The following is a 22,700-nucleotide window of genomic DNA, read 5'->3' as shown; positions in this document are numbered from 1 at the left end:
CATGAGGATCCGTCTGAAACCTGCCTCAAAGCATAACACTTGGTACGACACTGAACTTGCAGCCATCAAACATAAGTGCAGGGCAGCAGAAAGGAAATGGCTAACTTCAGGCTCATCCTCTGACAAACTGGCATATCACTTGCTCCAAAGGCAATACAGTCTCACCATCTTTGCAAAGAAAAGAGCCCACATCCAGGCACAGGACTCTGGCACATCCAATAACTCAACTAAACTTTTCAAAATCTGCCGGGAACTAGCCAACCCCTCTGTGGTCTCCTCCGCCCCTTCTCTTTCCCAGGCCCTCTGCAATGCATTGGCCTCACACTTTGCCAATAAAACTAAGGACATTATGGCCTCCCTCTCTACACTCCCTCACAACCTATCACCCACCCCCACCAAACTCCCCCCTCCTCCTCCTCCTTCCTCCTCCTTCTCTCCTGTCACACCTGAAGAAGTGCAGGCAGAGACCCAGTTGGCTACCCTTAGATGTAACAATAGTCGGGGACTAGTAATCAAACCAGTACTGTGGAGGAAACCATCTTTCTAAGCATATATCAAAGACGGTAGAAACCGGAAATATAGAAAAATACAATTTATTAGGAAGCAAAGTAAAAAGCCACTAGAGAGTGGTCATCAAAAAAGGATCAATCGGAGAAAATCAAACAAATATTTCATGTGTAATCAAATCAAATCTACAAGGGACACATCCATTATTTTCATTTTTGTATGGTTGATATTATCATACAGTAATGTTCATAGTTAGTGGACGACACAATCCAATTCTTGTCAAATCCCACATCTACAAAAGTGTCGACAGGTTTTAGACTGTTTCCAGCCTTGCTACTTGGTTGTGGAAAAGCCTTCAGATTCTTAAATCTCAAGATAGAGCTTGGTGCAAGGCTTTCTTCAGGACACACAAGGGCCTCAATGTTGGGGCAATATTCAATCTTGATTTTCTTTCTCTACAACAAAGTACATAAAAAATACATAAAAAACAATTAAAATCCACTATATTTCCAGTCAAATACTTATTTCAAACAATATCTATTCACATTACGAGTTCACAAATTCGCCCAACATGTCATTTGATTGTGCATCCTTATTACTTTCTTGGTTTTATCATTGTTTTCCAAAGGACATTATTTCTAGCATCTCTTTTTGCTATTTGCTAGTTAATTCATTCAATATGGTTCGTTATTACACAAGAGTTTACTTATCTTGTTTTGTTTTACCATATATAAAGCCTACACGAGAAAGGAAACACATGTATACCAGAATAAGGTCAAATTACCGTCAGAAAACGCTGTTTTTTTGTGGGAGCTTTGAAGTTCTATTCTGTAACCCAGTCTCGTTTTGTTTATCTTTTTCAGTATCGTAATTGTCATACAGCGTCTATATGTGAAAAATGTATTCATTTAGGGTTCCCATCATGTCTTTGTTGTTTATAGTTTATAGTAAGGAGGGGTATTGGTCCTACCTCTGTTCTTATTTGCTTTTCCGTCTTCTAGCTCATGCAACAAATGCTGTGGCGAGCGGATGGCGTGAATGAAGAAACCTGGTACTATTCGCGTCTGTCAGTTAGGCTACAATAGAGACACGAAAGGGACAGAAGTGCCTTCTGTTAGGACTGACTTTTCACGTATAGTAGGTGGCATATAGAGTGACTCACAAACATACACTTACTTATGAGATAGCTGGTGTTCTGCGGTCATTTCAGAAGGAGTCCGTGGCGTTGTGATCATTACAACGTACTGCTGATCATGTGATCTATTTATAGCATGGGTGTCATTGAAAGCGTCATGCGTCACGGTCGCCATCTTTAGACGTGACCGTCTCCTGTGTGTTTATCGGTTGTGAACAAAAGCAGAAGTGTTTGGCCATATCTGCATAAATAACCATCTGTGCATAAACAGATTCCACTCAATGTAAAGATTTAGACCATGATTGACAGAGTCTAATTTGTAAATCCACTTTTGTTCCAGTTTACAGAGTTTCAGCTCTCGGTCTCCACCTCTTGGATGTGCATTTATAGTTTGCAAGATACACCAAAAAATATCTTTGTGTGTATGCTTAGCTTTTTTAAAATGTTCAACCAAAGGTTTGTCTTGGATTTCATTTTTAACGCATGATCTATCTTCTCCAATTCTTTGTCTTATGGGTCGTTTTGTTTTTCCAATGTACATGAGGTTACATGGACATTTCATACAATAGATGGCCCATTTAGTTCCACAGTTTGTGAAAGAATTTAGATGCCATTTGTTTCCATATAGATCAATCATTTTTAGATTCTGTGTTAGTTCACAAACCGAACAGGTGCCACATCTATAGTTACCTGACATTGGGGGTAAGTTCCACAGTGTATGTTGAGTTTGAACATTATTCTTGGGTATCGGGTAGGTGTGGACAAGTCTGTCTTGTAAATTTGACATCCGTTTAAACGCGAACCTTGGAATGGCAATTTTAAAGGTTTCCGTGTTAATCATGGTGCAATTCTTTAAAATAGTTCTTCTGAGTTCGTTACTGATAGGCGAGAACGTAGAGAAACAAGTGATTTTATCAAGAATAGTTTTTAGGCGTTTGCTTAGGCACTCGCTTCTCGGAATATTGGCTGCTCTTTTGTATGCTTGACGGATGGTATGTGACGGGTATCCTCTTGCTTTTAAGTTGTTTTTTAGGACCAGACTGTGTTTTTTGTAGTCCTCTTTTGTTGAGCAATTTCATCTTATACGTAAAAATTGCCCCACAGGAAGATTTTCCCTAAGGCTCAGGGGATGGAAACTTTCGAACTGAAGCAGAGTATTTTTTTTGGGTTGGTTTTTTATACAGGCAGGTGCCAATTTTGTTACTTGCCATGCGAAAGATCTCTAAGTCCAGAAATGTAATTCTATCTGTGTTGGTCTCTAGAGTAAAGTTTATTGTTTTTTTCTTGTTTGTTTAACCATATGTTAAAAAGATTGAGTGTTTCCATATTCCCTCGCCAAATCATGAATACATCGTCGATATAATGGTACCATGCAATTATGTTTGCCCTGTAGGGATTGTTTTCTGCATAGATAGATTTGCACTCAAAATGGTCCATGTATAAATTGGCCAGGTCGGGGGCGAAAGTCGCCCCCATACTTGTGCCATGCAGTTGCTGAAAGAACTTTCCATTATACATGAAAACTTTTTTTGTTAATGCAAGATGAATACATTCAACTATAAACTCCGAAGGAGGATGTTTTTCTTGTCTTTTTTCTAAGACATGAAGCATAACAGTGGTGCATTCAGATTGGGGAATATTGGTATATAGGGACTCCGCATCTAGAGTGACAAGGAGCCCTAACAGAAGGCACTTCTGTCCCTTTCGTCCCTCTATTGTAGCCTAACTGACAGACACGAATAGTACCAGGTTTCTTCATTTACGCCATCCGCTCGCCACGGCATTTGTTGCATGAGCTAGAAGACGGAAAAGCAAATAAGAACAGAGGTAGGACCAATACCCCTCCTTACTATAAACTATAAACAACAAAGACATGATGGGAACCCTAAATGAATACATTTTTCACATATAGACGCTGTATGACAATTACGATACTGAAAAAGAGAAACAAAACGAGACTGGGTTACAGAATAGAACTTCAAAGCTCCCACAAAAAAACAGCGTTTTCTGACGGTAATTTGACCTTATTCTGGTATACATGTGTTTCCTTTCTCGTGTAGGCTTTATATATGGTAAAATAAAACAAAATAAGTAAACTCTTCTGTAATAACGAACCATATTGAATGAATTAACTAGCAAATAGCAAAAAGAGATGCTAGAAATAATGTCCTTTGGAAAACAATGATAAAACCAAGAAAGTAATAAGGATGCACAATCAAATGACATGTTGGGTGAATTTGTGAACTCGTAATGTGAATAGATATTGTTTGAAATAAGTATCTGACTGGAAATATAGTGGATTTTAATTGTTTTTTATGTATTTTTTATGTACTTTGTTGTAGAGAAAGAAAATCAAGATTGAATATTGCCCCAACATTGAGGCCCTTTTGTGTCCTGAAGAAAGCCTTGCACCAAGCTCTATCAAGCAATTTAACAATCTGAAGGCTTTTCCACAACCAAGTAGCAAGGCTGGAAACAGTCTAAAACCTGTCAACACTTTTGTAGATGTGGGATTTGACAAGAATTGGATTGTGTCGTCCACTAACTATGAACAGTACTGTATGATAATATCAACCATACAAAAATGAAAATAATGGATGTGTCCCTTGTAGATCTGATTTGATTACACATGAAATATTTGTTTGATTTTCTCCGATTGATCCTTTTTTGATGACCACTCTATGGTGGCTTTTTACTTTGCTTCCTAATAAATTGTATTTTTCTGTATTTCCGGTTTCTACCGTCTTTGATATATGCTTAGAAAGATGGTTTACTCCACATTACTGGTTTGATTACTAGTCCCCGACTATTGTTACATCCAAGGGTAGCCAACTGGGTCTCTGCCTGCACTTATATTTGTTGTCCTCTCCCAGGTTGGCCCCCTATAAAAAAGAGGACCCCACTATACATGCTTGTTTAAGCTATCTACACCTGAAGAAGTTACCAGAGCTGTCCACTCCATGAAGTTCTCTTCTAAACAGGTCTCCCCCTTTTCATCCAAAATCATCAAGGATAACATTGGCTCTCTTGCCTCTGCTCTCGCTGATTTCTGCAATCACTCTTTTGTCACTTTATCTTTCCCCTCCTCAAGCACTCCCTTGTGTGCCCACTCCTGAAAAAAACATCCTCTGATCCTACCTGACCTGCCAGCTATCACCCTATCTCCATCAACCCCTGCCTGGGGAAGCTCCTTGAGAAGCTGGCCATGCTCCAACTCAACTTTCCTCTCACGCTGAACTTGCTGATGGACTCCACGACCATCAATCTGAATTCCGAGCATCTAGAGGCACAGAAACTGCTCTTCTAAACACCTGTGAAGAACTGCTTGCATCTCTGGATTCCAACTCCCCCGCTGTCCTCATCCTCGATCTCTCTTCTGCATTTGACACATTAAACCACTCCATCCTCATACAAAGGCTCCACAATACACTTGATATCTTGGAATGGGCACTGGATTGGCTATCCTCTTTCCTCACTAACTACTCTTCCCAAGTCTTTCTTGGCCCCTTCTCCTCTCCTACATCCTCCATCCATATCCACGTCTGGTGTCCCAAAGGGCTCTATCCTCTTGCCCAGGCTCTTTAACATCTACCTTGCTCTCTGTGCACGACTCATCTCCTCTTTCTCCTCCAACTTTCAGTGTTAAGCAGACGACATACAGCTCCTCTTCAGACTCCCTGCTGACCCTCTAGCACCCTCCATCATCCCTGACTGCCTATCTGCCATCCAGTCCTGGTGCGCCTCCAATTATCTCTGCCTGAACGCCTGTAAAACTGAGATCCTTCCCAATGGGACACCTGCTCCCTCCTTCTTCCCCTCACTCTGGCCTTCCTCCTTGGGCTCTCCCCCTTCGCCTTCAATCGTAGCTAGAAACCTTGGAGTCATCTTCGACTCCTCACTATCCTTCCTCCCTCACACTCAGGACATTGCCAAGAAGCCCAACTATCAACTCTTCCATCCCAAAGGAATTCTACCCTTTCTCACTTTTCCCCAGAGGCTCAATGTGAATCAAGCCCTGGTTCTCTCTAGACTTGACTACTGTAACAGCCTCCCCCTGAATCTTCCCTCTTCAACTCTGCGACCCCTCCAATTTATCGAGAATAGGGCAGCGAGACATATCCTTCACCTTAAGCATCTCTCCCGCACTAAAAAGTCTTGACTGGCTTCCGGTTGCTGCACAGATTAAATTCAAATCCCTCTGCAACATCCACAAGACTGTCTGGGCCCGGGGACCACACTGTCTTCAACTTTATCTAACTAAATACTCTCCCTCTACACCACTTCGATCCTCTGGCACCAACTCTCTGTGTGTAAAGCGTTTTGCTAAACAGAGCGCAGGGGGTCCATCATTTTCCTCTGCAGGCTCCCCCCTTTAGAATAGCCTTCCGCCTCCCTTGCGCCTTGAGAAGGATCTTTTAAAATTTCGGAAGCTCCTTAAGACCTTCCCTTTTTCCTCCTCTTTCCCTCCTCTCGTCTGTTAAGACCACAGTTGCTGAATTTGGTGTCCTTGGCCCTTATACATCCTCGGGACCTTGACCTCCCACACCAATTCCTCCCAGCTCCTGTCTATCCACAGCACTTAGCATTGGCACACCCTTGGCCTTGGAGGCTCGCACTTACATCTCCTGCGACCCAGACCATATAGCACTCAACATTCCTAGCACTTCATCTATGGCTCACTCTCCAGCACTGACTCCCCATCACTTACCTCCTCTTCCCTCTTCCTTTCTGCACTTGCACATTCTGAATACTCACAAAGCATAGTAGGTTCATCCCTCCCCCCTCTACTCCTAAATATTGTGTTGTAATGTAATAAATATTGTGTTGTAATGTATTAAATATTGTGTTTTAATATATTCCCCTCCCCTGCTCCCTCCCTGCCGATGGCTGCTTTAAAACAGTGTTTTCTTATTGTATAAGTGCCTAAAAAGCAAACAATAAATAAATCAGTCTAAATCTATAGACGATTTTGAAAGCCAGAATTGTATTCTAGAAGTGTGACAGGACAGAATCAATGATTTCATTTCTTCTTACTCCTGAAACACCACACATCATAGGATCACTCACGAGCATTAAATATGCCCAGTTGAGCAAATCATTTTTGGGTTTGCCTGCCCCCCCCCACACCTCCTCTATTGATTTTACTAAATAGTGCTTGGGCATAACCTGTACTAATCTTTGCTAAGCAACCCATACCCCTGTGTTTTTTTAATCAACACAAGCTCCATTTTACTCATAAGGAGAGGGAAGAGAGACAACTATACTCTACATATGAAGAGAGGCCTGAGGCCTTTGGCGCTTTATAAGCAATACAAAAGAAATGGAATAGAATAGAGAGAGGTAGGGTAGCCAGATATCCTCCCTAGATTTACGCAGAACGTACTATCCCAGGTGTGAAGAGCAGTAAGTGGCCACTTGGTCATCACTTCCCAGCACAAACCTCACCATCACTGACTGCCCTCCCTATGAGGGTAAAAGTGCTGTGCCGGAGCTCCCACTATCATCCCTGGCTTGGGTTTATAAGATACCTGCACTGTGTAGGAATCACTGTTGAGCAGTTTGATGTCCACATCTTTTCCATCTTCTGAGCACCGTCCATAGGATCCTCCCAGCCAGTTCATTTGATTCTGGGTGAAAAGGGAGGCACAGGTGAGGTCATGTTCTGCGTTTAAAGCCCTTAAGTAAAAACACATCCACTTCTCCTGCACAGACATGCCACAATGCCCTGACACACAACCACACATTTACACCCCTAGAGTCACCCATGAACCCAGACACAGGAGCTAACAAACACATAGGTACGAGCCTTGAACAAACATACACATGCCCTGGAAAACACACGCACCCATGCACAACCGAAGAGTCTCCATGAACCCACATATAGGAGCTAGCAAACACATGTGCATGAGCCTCGAATAAACATGCACATGCACTGGGATCACACACCGGTGTGCAATGATTCTAGACCCATGCTAGCCCGAAGAGCAAAAGCACATTGTCAAAAGTGCAGGAGAAACATGCCATTGTATGTTGGTTCTGCAACCCATTGTGGGCTAGATGGATGATACCAGGCTCTGTGCGCCTGGTAGTGGAATGGCTCTGCACGTTCCCCTTTATATGGCTCTTGTCATTCGCCCTCCTGCTGAGCCTTGTGGCCATGGCTGTGTGCAGTTGGAACATTCACTTTACCCTTCTTCGGGAAATTTGGCAAATCTTGTGAAAATAAAACGGCACATAATCCGAAGATTTGCCATCCATAAAGGACACAAACATGAGTATTGCAGTTTTCAAAACCCCACAAAAATAGTGAAAACAGTATATCAACAAGAGGCTTCAAGAAGACCGTGGCCGACTGTTTTCTCAGCAAACTAAGTAAAATGTTTTCAATTAGTTATCTGAGAAAAATCGCCAGCAAAAAATGTTTAGATTTGTTTTCCCGGGGGGCGCTGTTGAGCGCCAAACAAGATGGCCGCCTGAGCGTATCTCTCCGTGGCTTGCAGATCCCACGATCCTTCTTTGGGCATTTTCCCGTTCTGGCACCCCGCCCTGGAGGGCACGACTCATCTTCTGAGGCGAACCAGCACCACTTGATCCTACTCCCGTCTGGATTGGAGCCGGGGATCCTGAGATTCGGGCACCCCTTCGCCCTTCCCCCACCGTCGGCGCAGCTTCGCGCCAATACCTGGCCTGGCTGGGGAAGACACGTCTGCCTCCCTGCGCTCCGGAGGCTGCGGTCTGCTCCGGAGAGGGCCTGCGGTATGCCCCGGGGCCCTGGCCCTCATCGCCTGTTCCTGTCGGCCCCACCGTGCGGGGCCGAGCCCCCCCGGGGCCGCGGACCCCTCACTTGCCCCGGGGCCGCCTCCTGTCATTGCGGGGGTGCCGCGGCTGTGCCGCTGCCGCTGGGCGGCTCTTCGTCTCCACTGGACTGTTGGGCCCCCCCCTGCACATCGTGGACTGCTGACCGCTCTGGGGGGGGCCCGGTGCTGTGATGCGTGATCCCGGCCCCCACCGCCTGCTTCCACCTGAACCCATCCTGCGTGAGCGGACCCCCTGGAGCCGCAGCCCCGCGCTGGCCCCTGGACTGCCTCCGGCTGCTGCGGTGGCCGGGCCTCCTCCGGTCTTGGGCTGCATCCTGCTGGTGGCCCCCCTCCCGTGGTTAGACCCCGGCGGCGAGGTGGTACCATGGCGCGCCCCTGGACTCCGGGTGCCGCGCCCCCCCTGCGGGTTTGTGCGACGGAGCCGGGGGAGATAAAGGTACGTCGAGGGGGGGTGCTGCTGCGCACCCCCCCTCCTGCTTTACTCTGAGACTCTGGGGCAGCCACTGACACTGGCCCCTTCCTGTGCTGACTGTGCCTGGGCCTTGGGCCCCCCTGCATCTTCACCGGACCACCCTCCTGTTGGCCACCCGGATCTCTGCAATGGGGGGTCTCCTATCTCCTGGGTGTGCCGGGGGCGCTCCTGGAGCCACCACTTCCTGCGGGATCTGTTATTTACTTGGGGCCTCACATCGCTGACTTTGGGGCCGCGGACATCGCCAACCCCGCCCCTTGGGTCTCCTGCATCTGTGCTCCCCTGGCGTTCTCCCCCGGCTCTCCCTGGGCCTGCTAAGCTTCCACATTCTGCTCTGGCAACCGTATTATTTTATTCTCTCTAACCCACAGCCTCTGGTTTCTACGTGTTACCTCCTGTTTTCATACCATACTCTGCACACTGTGTTACGAGGTACAAGACCCGAGTTCCCCTTGCTTTCTCCCTGGGCTGCTGGGGATCCCCCCTCTCTCCGCCCAACGTCCGATGCCACCGGGATGACCAAGGGGGGCACGAGGAAACAGAGCTCCATCAACATGTTTGCGAAGGCGGCGGTGAGATTGCCGGAGGAGGCTGCTGGACAGGCCCCTGCCGCCTCATCTGATGCAGCCCCGGAATCCCAAAATATTATGGACTTTAGCCGGGAGGGCTTCACTACACTTCACTCAAAACTGGATGACATGAACGGCACTATATCCTCCATTAAGGCCCACATCGAGAGGACGGACAGCCGAGTGTCGTAAGTCGAGACACGGGTCGGCTCTGCTGAGGATGCGCTGGGTGCCCTGCGCTCCAAGGTTGTTGCTCTCTCCAGCCGAGTCCTCGAGGTGGAAAAGAAGAACGAGGACTTGGAATCCCGCTCAAGGCGCAACAACCTCCGCATTATCGGGGTTCCCGAGAATGAAGTCCACGAGCCAATGGAAGACTTCGTTGAGCACACATTGCTGTCACTCCTTGACTCACCTGAGCTTTCCCCGCACTTCGCTATTGAGCGGGCACATCGCGCCCTGATAGCTAAACCTAAGCCCGGTGCTCCACCTCGGCCCATCATAGCTCGTGTGCTGAACTACCGTGACGCCCTCCTCAGGGCCGCAAGGCTCAAGGGTGAGCTACTACTTGGCGGCGCAAGGATTCACCTTTACCCGGACTTTTCAACAGCCGTCCAACGGGAACGCAAGACCTTCCAAGCGGTGAAACGAAGGCTGCGAGACCACTCAATTAAATACGCTATGCTCTACCCAACCAAACTTCGCATAGAGCACGCGAAACAGGTGTTCTTCTTCACGATCCCTGAGGAGGCCTCTAAGTTCATAGACGAACATTTCCCTGGCTGATCCCCCTCCTCCGACCATGGTTCTACAGTTACCCTTTGGGCCCGACGGGGAGAGGCTAGGCCCAGCCGCCTTCCCGTATCGGGGCCATATTGATCATCTATCCCGTAATCGGCTTGTTCTGCCCATTCTACAAACACGTGCCTTACCACTATGTGCAAGTACTTTGCCCAAGTTACATTTTATTCCTACTGTGGGCACCTTTTGTTCTACTGGATCTGCCGTAGCCCGGAGTGACGCGGCCAGTCCGGCCTGCAGGCCCCCAGGCGCTGATGCCTCTGGTTTGGTTTTGGTTGAGGGGAATTGGGATTGTTTGGGCGGGGATGTGGGTGGGGGTGGGACATGTTTGGGGGTATGTTATTAAAAAGTTGGCGCTGGCAGCGAAGGCAGACTGTGGTGTGGCACTCTGGAACTGTTGCCGCAGGGCTGCCAATCGGACCCACTGGTTATTGACATTTTCTCTGCTTCAAACGCTACTACGTCTGTGATCGAGAGTGACTTGACCTTTATGAGCTGGAACGTACGGGGGTTGGGTAATTATAAAAAGATGAGGCAGCTCCAGTTGCAGGCCGAGCGCCACGGGTCCAAGATTCTTTTCTTACAAGAGACACACGCTCGCACGGAACAGTGCATGCGCTTCGCCAAAACCTGGGGCCCCGATAGATTTTCCACTGACTTCTCTACTCAAAGCCGTGGGGTCATGACCCTCATTCACAAGAGTCTCAAGTTCACCCTCATTTCCTCACAAATTGACCCCCAAGGCCGGTATGTACTGCTTCATGCCACGCTCCAACACAAGGAAGTGGTTCTGCTGAACATTTACGGCCCTAACATAGACGACCCGGATTTTTATGTGCAGGTCACGTCCCTCCTTGAAGGCTTCCCCCTTGCCCCTATCCTCTGGGGGGACGACTTCAACACAATCTTTGATGTAGCCCTCGATAGATCTGGCTCCAAACCCCGCCATCTCTCCAGGGCTGCTTACGCTGCACTATCATCCTTACCCCGCCTGGCCATGGTAGATGCGTGGAGGTTCTTTTACCCGGATTGCTGCATTTACTCTTTCTACTCCTCAGTCCACAATTCCTATTCCCGTATTGACAGATGGGTGATCTCCAGCGAATTGGTTAAGAACGTTACACGGTTAATGATCCTTCCCAGGACCCTGTCTGACCACTCTCCGGTTACCGTTACCATCGGCTGGGGTCCTGATCCCGGCCGGACCCGTGGCTGGAGGTTGAAACCCCTTTCCCTTCTGGACCCGGAGTTCTGCTCTGAGCTCGAGGTGTCGATTGAAGAGTTCTTCGAGACAAATACGGGCTCGGTAACATCTCAAGCCAATTTATGGGAGTCCTTCAAGGCTTATATTAGAGGTATTGCGCTGTCCAAGGAGAATGGGGTCCTTAAGTCGATCCGGAGAGATCTTGCTGTGAGTGAATCCAGACTTTCGACCCTGGAAGCTACATGCTCACTTCACTCCACCCCGAGTAACCTGGCGGACATCGGAATGGAATTGGACAGGTTCCGATCCCTTGCGGATCGTGAACAAAGGTTTTTGGATAATCCTGGCATGGTGAGGAGATACGGGGAGGGTGAACGACCTGGTCGATTTCTGGCGAGACTGATCCGCCACGAGACAGGGTCCCCACACATACTTGGCATTGAGAGGCCTGACGGCTCTATGGCTATCTCCTCGCAGGACATCAATAGAGAATTTTTCACATTCTATGAAACCCTATATTCTAATTCAGATGAGGTGTCAGTGGCGGAGATCGATTCCTTTCTCGATGCCCTTCCTCTGTCAACCCTATCTCCGGAGACCGCAGGTTGCCTTGACTCCACACTCACACTTGAGGCGCTGTCAGCCGCTATTGACTCCTTATCCTCGGGGAGAGCCCCTGGCTCGGACGGTATCCCGGTCGAATTCTACAAACATTATAAGTCACAGCTGCTCCCTCACTTGCTGGCTCTTTGGGAGGAGTCGGTGGAGGCTGGTGTATTCCCCCCTTCACTCCGAGAGGCCATAATCACGGTATTACTTAAATCAGGTAAATCCCCCTCGCAATGTGCTTCATATCGCCCGCTCTCACTCATAAATTGTGATGTCAAAATATACGCCAAGGCTCTGGCGCTCCGGCTGGTTCCCTTTTTGCCATCTATCATCCATCCAGATCAGGCGGGCTTCATCCCAGGTCGCTCCACCTCCCTGAACCTGAGGCGACTATTTAACATAATTAACAGAATCAGCCCCGAGACGCATGCAGTGGCCGCCACACTCGACATGCAGAAAGCATTTGACTCAGTCTCATGGCGGTATCTATGGCGGGTTCTTGAGAGTTGCAAATTCGGCCCCTCCTTTCTCTCCTGGGTCAGATTGCTTTACTCGGCTCCCGTGGCTAGGGTCCGCACCGATGACCGTTGCTCCCCTCTCTTTGAGATCGCCAGGGGGACGAGACAGGGGTGCCCCTTCTCTCCCTTGATATTTGCTATAGCAATAGAGCCCTTCGCTGATATGCTCCGCCAATTCCACGCCCATAGAGGCCTCCGCACCGCAGGCCAGGCGGACATAGTGTCCCTATATGCGGATGACGCACTGTTGTTTGTACGCTCTCCTTCACTCAACTTACCCCCAATACTGGAGGACATCATTCGGTTTGGCCGGATCTCGGGCCTTAAAGTGAATTGCTCGAAATCCACTCTCTTCCCACTCACGGAATGCACTCCCCCCTCCTGACACCCTGGGTTTCACATGGACTCAATCCACGTTTACCTACTTGGGGATAGAGGTAACGCGCCAGCAAGCGCTGACCTTCAAGGAGAACTATCTGAAGTATCTTACACACCTGACAGCTAGGATCCGGGTCTGGGACAAACTCCCGATCTCCCTCGCAGGCAGAATAGGGCTGTTGAAGATGGTGGTGTTGCCCCAGCTGCTCTACAGGTTCACTAATGTACCCTTGTGGCCAGGGGGGGGCTTCTTCCGAGAGCTGACTCGTACGGTTAATTCCTTTCTTTGGCACTCGGGTGCGGTCCGCCTAAAAATCGATACCTTGTCTACACCCATGACTAACGGGGGCTTCGGTGCCCCCGACTTTCTTAAATACTGGCTGGTATCCCAGATCCAATACACTTCCTACTGGTTTAATATAGCGGACCCTCCCCCACATGTCATACTTGAGAAACTTGCGGTCTGTGATCGCGACATCCGCTCCTTGGTGATACAACCCGCTCCCCTGGCACTGGACTCACAGAACCCGGCCGCCTGCACATCCCTCGCCTTGTCGAGGATGTGGAGGCTGACCGGAACTGCTCACGCCTTCCATGGCAACCTCCCTCTTTGGAATTTCCTCCCGGGGGTCCCACGAGTTCCACCGGGCACGGTTCGTCGCTGGGCTGATGCTGGCTACGAGTTGTTGCGGGATGTGTTTGACCAAGGTATATTTGTTGAATGGCCAGATCTCCCACTGCCCTTGAGGAGTGACCAGAGTGTATGGCTCCAATATTCATCCCTCCGCAGGACCAGGGGCGTAGGAGACACATAAAATCTGGGGGGGACAGGGGACTCCTTGGGGACTTTGCTTTTTCTATTTATTTATTGTGTTTTAGTCAAAGAACTCGACTTTTCCCAAAATTAAAATTAAAATTAAAATAGCAGTACGTATTAAATTACAAATATCACCACTGTATAAAACAAGAGAAAAAAAGAAAAGAAAACAGAAGAAAATTAAAGGATGCAGCAGCAAAGAACATGTCTTTATATGTTGCATTTCTGGATTTGTCATCTGACTATGAGCTCATGGTAAGAGAGAGGAAATAACAATTACTTCCAGTGGGCTACAGCTAGGACGCAAGCTTGTTAAGAGGCAGATTACCTGTAGGTGGATTCCTGCCAAATAAAGGAGTTTCAGCCTTTTTTACCAACTGCAAGTTGCTACCTTTTTGTGTGGGGCAAGGAGACGTGTGTGTCTCTTGGAATGGAAGGATGGGGGTTTCAATGAAAGAGGAAATCTTGCTTGTACCTCTGAGTAAGCCCTGTTATTGGAGTAGAGGGCCCAGGTGTGTGATGTTGCTTCTTTGACTGTCCTCCGGAGGCTGGGGGGTACAGCAAACAAGGGGGATGAGCGATCGCAAGCTCACCCCCTTATAAGCACTCCCCAGGTCCGCGGCTGGATGCCTCAGACCCAGGGGATGCCTAGTAGGTGGGGTGTATGTGGACCCAGGGGGGTGGCCAGAGGGGCAGCCTGCTATAGCGCCCCTGTGAGGGCCGGGCCAGCCTCTCACGATGAGTCTGGTCCCTCTTATTCCATCTCATGCTGGCTTTAAAGCCTAGCCTTTCTTTGCCTTTGTTATTCTGAATGTAGAGCTGGACTCAGTTCCTTTCTCGTTTAAGATTTGCTGCAAAGCCTGATCTATTTGATTCTCTCATATGCTACTAGGGCGGCAGAGCATGGGTCCTCTGCCCTGTTACACTATTCAAAGAGCCCCTCTGGCCTTTCTTTGCCGCTCCCTTGTTTGTCTCACTGCTTGCTTGCTTAATACATACCTCCTTGCTTGAACACTCAACATATTTTCCCTAACACAGCAAAGGCAGCTGCAGTCTGTCTTAACTTCTGTTTGTTCCGTGTCTTGAATTGGCCTCTTATTTCTGCTTTACTGTCTGCTGGGGAAAGGCATTTGCCAGTCACTGCTATAATGGTTCTACCTGGCCATAAGAGGGCAAAAGATAGCCAATATTGGAAGAACATGGGCATATTATGCTAGAGGCTGGCAACTGCCTTCCTAATGCCTACACAAGAGACACAACTCTTGCCTTTGTTTCTAACAGTAATTCAGTGGATGAAGAAACGTGAGAACACACATATTGCTTATAAATGAAGGGGATGATGTCACACTTGGTTAAGACATTTTGATCACGCCAGGAGCTAATTTCCAGCTGCAATTAAGCGATTACCTTTTAGACTTCTGGCTTTAAATAATGTTAGTATCACCTGGAAAGCACAGTGGTTGCTCAACAGGGTTCTTGGAGCACGAGGGGTACCCTACTCGGGGGCATGGATGATTGAAGGGCATTCTTGCCCTGGTTTGGAGCCTGGCCCTTACAGCCATGATGGGGGAGGGGCCTATTACTTTTGGTCGTACGTACCCTTTGAGGGTGGGCAGACATTGCTTTAGCCCACTAACAGCTCTACTTTGCGACTTTATCACACATACCTGTCAGGTGGCATATAACTCAATGCTACTAATGTTATCAGCCTCGGAAGTCTGGAATCCTTTGCCACATCAACTAGGGTACAGGCTTGCCACCTGAGACTTACCCATTTCTGAGTTGGGATCTGTTGTCCTGTGGGGAAGACACACACAGAAAGAGCAGGGCACAGTGCCCTTGTGGGTTTTTCACACTTCTTCCTCGAGGTGGGCACAATTCACTCCGCAGAGAAAGTGGCACATTCTAGGCAACATTCTCCCACTTTGACAATGTCACCCAAAGAGCTAAATTGGCCATTTGATATACCCCTGTCGACTTATTATTGCGCAATCCACACTGATGGGTTTAAGCACCTGTTTTATGTGAGATGGCAATTAAGGGCATTTGCCAAGACACTCAAGAAGCACAGGACACCCTCTTACCAGCGACATGCCATGCTCACTCATTCTGTTCATGAATTGCCATTTATCTGGGGTCATGTTAAATGTATTTATTTATTTATTACATGTGTAGCATCCTGAAAACCCACAAGCATCAAGGCGCAAAGTAAACTGCATGGAGTGGACCACTTCCATTGGCGCAAGTTTTTATTTTTCCGCCACAAATGGAAGATTTTAGTGTAAAAGGCAGGTGAAATCGCATTGCTTTTCCACTCTGGAAGAGTGTAAATACCTCGCGCAATTAGTGATTGCTGGCGGAATTGACAATGGCTTCCTCTGGACTCCGCCTGCTTTTACAAGGTTTCATTTCCAAGGAGATCCCAGAGGAATCCCTTTCCTTATTTCCAGCATGAGAATCCATGCTGGCAGTAAGGCCGCATTTGTCTGGTGGAGCGGGAAATACAGGGGGTCCTGGTGTGTCCACTCGGCTCCCGAACTCTGACCAGAAAATGCACGAAAATCTGGCCAATTAGAAAAAGCAACAGTAATGGTGTTTTCCACCACTTTTTCTGAAGCAATTGACCTGGAAAATGCTGTGTTGCATCGGAAGCTGAATGCATTCACTCTGCATATTGTCCCACCGGAAGATTAAGCCAGGTGCTGAACACAGGTGTTACATATTCCTGTGCACAATCTGCATTTGGAGCATTAACTCACAGAGCTACCTTACAAATTATATCTCTTCTGGGGCTTTACCATCTTAACCCCTTAACTGCCATGGTTATTTCTGCTAAGGGCTTTTTTGGTGATTCTGGTATGTCGCCATTCAATCCCTTATAACTTTAATGTTACATAAGATATCTCTGCCAAATTTGGCCCCTTTTTTCCCCAAATGTAGGCGGTCATGGACATGTGTGTGGCCATCTGCCCCCCGGGGGGTTCAAAACATACTGCCCCACACTTGGGAAGGGTGGCTCTGCCAATATTTGCAGTGGCCTCCCCCCCCACCTCAAATGGATGGGGGCATCTCATGTACCCCTTCCTAGGGGCAGAACTCTGCCCTCAGGGAGGTCTACATAAGGTGCCCACATCCACTTAGGGTGGGGGGAGAGGGCCACCCCCTTGCAAAAATCCCTGGTGGTTAGTGGCCCCACCCGCAGCCACCCCCACCCAAAACTATGTTTAAAAATAATATATATATTTTTTTGTTCGCCCCTTCCCTGGGGGCAGATGATCACCCATCTGCCCCTAGGGTATTGCCCCCATGCTTTGGGCGTGGTGGGAGAGGGCTGCAGCCCCTCCCCCACTTCAAAAACAGATCCCTGCACTACACACCAAACATATTCTGGGGGGGATAAATGACATTACATCCCCCCCATTTACAATTGAGGGGGGGATTTGTCCCCCCTGCCCATGTCCTACGCCCATGCGCAGGACCCCTAAGCGTAATTACCAAACGTTCCCCGCATTACCACCTGACAACCCTGCCATCGAGGAACTCACCTCCCCCCTGCCCACGAGGGGCAAGATTTCCAGGTTATACTCTATGTTGCAATCCAGATCTGTCCCAGACTTCATTAAACTGAAGCGCGCGTGGGAGGTAGACCTTGGTGTTGAAATGTCGGATGAGCGCTGGGCACACCTATGCGAGCGCACGCATCGAGTGTCCTTCAACTCCCGTTTTAAACTTATTCAGTTCAAAGTATTACACAGGTTCCATTACACCCCGATCAGATTGCACCGCATGTTCAGGGATCACCCTTCTAGCTGCCCTAGATGCGGTCAAGAGGATGCCGACTACATTCACATGATTTGGTCATGCCCCCGCCTCTCACAGTTTTGGGAGGCAGTTTGCTCGACGGTGTCTGCTGTGCTCGACCACCCCATTGTTCCTTCCCCGGTGATATGCCTCTTCCATGATCTCCCAGGCCTCCCCCGGAACTCCAAAAAACTAGCTGGCCTCTGCTTGCTTCTCGCGGTGCGATCCATCCTGCTCTGCTGGCTTCGCCCCTCACCTCCCACACACGCCCAATGGCTAAGGGCGGTCACGTGGGCCTCGGACTCCGAGGAAGCCTGGTCCCATATGCAACCCACCAACTCTATGCCTAGGAACATCTGGCTCAGGTTCCGCTCTTACATGTCCGATCTCAACACGACAGCGGATGCCTCTCCCCCCCCTGCTCCCCCCCACCAGCTCGGGTCTTCACCCCTATCATAGATCTTTGTTACCCTCCGCATGCTGTAAATGTGCCTATTGATTGGTTTGTTATGTGAAGCAACCTCTGCGCACCCTCACTGTGTACATTGTATTCATATTGTAACTGCCTGACGCTGTTCGCCTGTGTTTTGCTGCCACGCTGAATAATAAAAATAAGTTTAAAAAAAAACAGATTTGTTTTCCCAGCATCTGAACGTGGCATTGATTTACTTGAGTTTTGCATTTACTTTGCTGAGAAAATCATGGAGTTCTATATTTCCTTTTTCAGGTTTTCAACAAACTGTCTGAAGACTCCATATCAGAGTTTGCCACTTACTTTTCTGCAAAAAAAAACCCATGCCAGCTCCTTTATGCCATGATTCTTTTCCCAGTAGATTCGTTTGCTACCGCAAATTGGTGTTTTGACAGATCTTCGCCCACAATTTCAACAGAGGCATAATTGGAAAAAATGCTGCATTTCATCATTTCAATTGTTGAAAAAAGTATACATTTCGCTGAGTTACGCTAGTAGAATTCAAATGTCACGCACCCGTACTTTTGGCTACTAGCAAATACCGCTCAGGCAGTGCGGGTGGAAACACCAACCAAGCGTCCCACCTTATTGCTATTAAGAACGTATCCTTTTAAAATCTTTTTTTTATGGGGGTTTATTTTACTTCCCACCCCGTTTTCCTTTTTTCATTTCAACCCATGAGCCAATCCACTGTTTGTGAGCATTAGCCAATTTCCCATTACACATCTTTTCTCATGCTAAGGGGGGTTGCTCCCTTTTTTGTTAACAAATAATGCAGTGCCTTTGCATGCATTGGTATTATCCAAATTGACCTTTTACAATTGACCTTTTGCACAATTAACCTAATTATAGTGGTCCTAATTGACCTTCTGCACAATTGACCTTTATATTATTTTAGTTATTTTATATATGTATTGGGTTGGTTTTGGCTTATAAATAATATAAGGGGATTGGGTGGGGGGCAGCAGGGTGTTTTGGATTGGGTGGGAGTTGCGGGGGGTTTCCCCTGCATATATGTCCTAATTGACCTTCTAAATTAGGTCAATTCTCCCGAGGTCAATTGTGAAAAGGTCAATTAGTATACAACCCATACAAGCAGGCCTCCTTTGGTTCTCTGGGTGTCCATGTAGTTCTCGCTGGAGTCGCAGCTTTAGGGCGGCCTCCCCAGTACCCTAACAGGCCTGGTCCATGTCTGCATCCTCACCTGCCAAAGTGACCCGCTGCCTGCCACAAGCAGCAGTAGCAGCAGTACACCTGCCAGGACAGCAGTGACCTGAGGGTGGAGGTGTAGGGAGCAGGTGTTTGTATCTCTGTGCATGCAGGTGTAACTTTGCTGCTGCGGTTGCCTGTGTGTCAATGTGCCTCTGTGGATTCTACTATGAGGCAGCATAAGGCACCATGAGAAGGCATCTGTCTGGCTCTGCAAGTAGACAATATGACCCTATTAAAGAGGCAGGGGTTCCACAATTGCGCTTAACTTGGGGTGGCATAAATATGCAGACCCTCCGTGTGTGTTTGTTTGCCTTCGGGAGGGTGAGTCTCTCTGCCTACCTATGCCTGTTCGAGAGTCTGTGCTTCTCTCTTTGTGCCCGTTTGCTTGCACCTTCTTGTGTGTCTGTGCGGCTTCTTGTGTTGACTGTATGTTTCTGTGGCTGCCGGATCACTCCTCGGTGGTCGTGCACTGCCCCTGCTTCCCTGCTAGTCCGTGTTTTTGTTTGTGCGCATCAGTTCCTATCTGTGTGCCTCTGTGTGCATGTGTGTGTCCAATTAACACGCGTTTTTAATGATGCATTGTGAAAACTGGGCACTATAGCTACACCTGAACAAATATATGAAGTGCATTGTAGGCACTGGCCAAATAGCTGCATTTGTTCAGTGTTGTGGATATGGGCTATGCTGGCATTGGGCTAGCATGTGTGAGGGTTCTGTGTTGGCAGCTTTTGTTAGAGGTAGGCACTAGCAGGACTGGGATTAATTGTCTGTCTACATTTGCATTCATTGCGATCATGAAATGGGGCAGTTGTGTGTATGGGAACAGCGTGCAGACTGGAGACCCCTATGCATTCGCAAAGGACAGAGTGCTTCAGTGAACGATACTGACCCATATGTTGGTCAGATAGCACAGTGAGCTAAGCGGTTACCCCTGATATCCGTGCGCGGCCTGCTGTGGGAGGTTCGAATCCTGGCAGGATCAACTCAGCCTTTTATCATTCTGAGGTCGACAAAATGAGTACCACTCTGTGGGATAATAATATCTTCTATTATTTCAGCAGCTCTGAGATCTATGGTTGTTTAGCGCTCTATGAGAAAAACATTATTATTATAAATCCAGTGAACTTTCGAGGGCTCGCACTGACTACATACTGTGGGATATTGTCAAATGTACACCCAAACACTAATATCCCGGCTCACTCTGGGAGAATGGCATCGAGGCCTACCGAATGCTAACATCTGTTTATAAAGAGACTTTTAGATATGTGCATGGAGACAAACACACATTCACTGGCACATGCACACAGAGTGAAGCCCAGACATACAGAGACAGAGGCTCGCTGTTCAAGAGTGAGAACCACAGAACAACACAAGGAGATGGAGGCCAAAAGGTAAGAACCATTCTGGGCCCAGGTTATGTGTCTAAGGACCATGTGAATGTGTTATATTCCCAAAGGAGGCCGTTGAGGCCTCAAAGGAAGGCGTGTGTGGTCCACTGGAAGCTGATGTGGACTGAGGCAGGGGCCATACAGGGCCCAATAGAAGGCCTCGGGGAGAATAGCTGTAGAGCTGCCTAGTAAGGTGCCTTGAGTCCAAAGAAAAGCGCTGGTAAATGGGCGATGTGGGCCATTTTGGAAGTTGTAGGGCCTAATTGTGGGTCTTGGCGCTGAATTAATGCTGTTGGTGCAGAGTGGAAGAAATCAGTTGCCAATGGAAGGGTTTTGGAGGCCCTTTGGAAGTTTTCAGAGGTTATAAGGGAGCTACTGAATGAGAATCTTTTAGAGTGCTATGGGCCCAATGAAAGGTTGCGAGGGGGCAAATGGGAAGGTGTCCGTGGCATGATATAAGGTGCCAATTAGGTCCAATATAAGGTGTTAGTTACTGATGGAAAGTATTTAGTGGGATCAAATGGAAGTTCACAGGAGAAAACCGAGGATGCCAGGCGACGGTACCCAAAGAAGTCTGTTTGTGTCCCACTGGAAGGTGCTACAGCCAAAATGTAAGTTTTTGGAACCTGTTGAACAGTTTTGGGGTGCAATTGCCCAGTGTAAGGGTGGGGTCTTATTAAGGAAACCTGAGCTCAGTGTACGTTTTAGGGAGGATGAGTTGCTCTGGGTATCTCTGTAGGGTAGCTCACCTTCTGGATGTTAATAGATGTCTCAGTGCCAGGCCTGACATCGAAGCCGCCATGCTCCATGGTGGGTGACTGGTCGCGGTTGTGGATCATGACTCTGGCACCCACAGTGGAGGACAACAAAGGGAGGTGCACATTCTGGTCAGCTCTAACAATGAGGGAGAGGCCTGGAGGAAACAACAGATGCATCAGGAAGAGGGGGCATCATCCAACATATGAACAACAGAGAGCACATATAGTACATATATTGATATGATAGTTTATTTATATAGCGCCTATACACAATGTGTTTCAAAGCGCTTCAAGGCAAAGGAGGGAACAAGGGAAAATACAATGACATTCTTACAGGCCATGAACAGTAACAATGTGAAATTAACTATCGTACTTAGCCTGACGACATTTCAGATAGTGCAAGAGCTATGACATAGACATTTCTGGTAGAGCCGGAGAAAAACAAAAGGTGAGGGAGAGGGGTGCAGAAAGGGAGGGGAGGAACAAAACAAGCGACTATCATACTAGGCCTGACGACATTTCAGATGGTGCTGGAGGGGTGGTGGGAAGGAAATAAACAGCAATGGGAGGGTGGAGGAAACAGACAAGGTTGCTATCATATTCGGTCGAGGGACAATTCTGATAGAGTAAGTGCATAGAAGAAGTAAGGTAATAGACATATTAGTAATAGAGGCACCATCTGATAATCAGGAATAGTGCTGGGACACCATCCAATATATAAGTAAGAAGAGCATCATGTTTAGTCTGTATAACAAATATGTGTTTACAGTTGAGAGAAATATACACAAGACTCAAAGTCAACAAACTTCACAATGTATCCTGCAGTTGGTAAAGAAATTCCCCAAAACACAAATATCATACATGTGTGAGTAATGTCTCAATGCATAAAAATAAAAAGTAGCAAAATGTACCAGCTGGGACTTTGTCTGATGGCGGCCTAGACCTGTAGTGAACTAGAGCTAATGAACTAATGAATGAATCGATTATATTGTTTCATTATTTATTTTGAAATTCCCGAATTGGTGATTTAAGAGGAGAAAGGTTGTGGGCTATTAGAAAAGACCACTGTCCTTACATTGATCATCTCAATTGCTAGTAGCTTTGCTGTCCAGTACCCCTGTTGCTTACTGCTGCCTTCAACTGTTTAATTATGGATTAGAAGAGAGTGACTGTGGGTGCTTGACCTTTTGAGCTCTCGGAAAGTAACAATTGTAGGCACAAATAACCAGGTATATTACTGTGTT

General features: G+C 47.7%; 1 protein-coding gene across 2 annotated transcripts in view; it reads right to left on the bottom strand.

The window, feature by feature from the left end:
- SCNN1D (sodium channel epithelial 1 subunit delta) overlaps positions 1–22,700 on the bottom strand; it is a 280,184-nt gene that overhangs the window by 72,165 nt on the left and 185,319 nt on the right. For both annotated transcript variants that reach the window (XM_069610096.1, XM_069610095.1), the window contains exons 6-7: positions 21,448–21,611; positions 7,171–7,269 (exon numbers count right to left, since the gene is read on the bottom strand). In XM_069610096.1, coding sequence (XP_069466197.1) covers positions 7,171–7,269; positions 21,448–21,611 — 263 coding nt within the window. The remainder of the gene's footprint in view (positions 1–7,170; positions 7,270–21,447; positions 21,612–22,700) is intronic.

The sequence above is a fragment of the Ambystoma mexicanum genome, chromosome 8 (assembly GCF_040938575.1).
Source record: "Ambystoma mexicanum isolate Mex_15411 chromosome 8, UKY_AmexF1_1, whole genome shotgun sequence".
Lineage (NCBI taxonomy): Eukaryota > Metazoa > Chordata > Amphibia > Caudata > Ambystomatidae > Ambystoma > Ambystoma mexicanum.
Note: the sequence above shows the minus strand (reverse complement) of the source record. Positions and strands in the feature narration are given on the sequence as shown.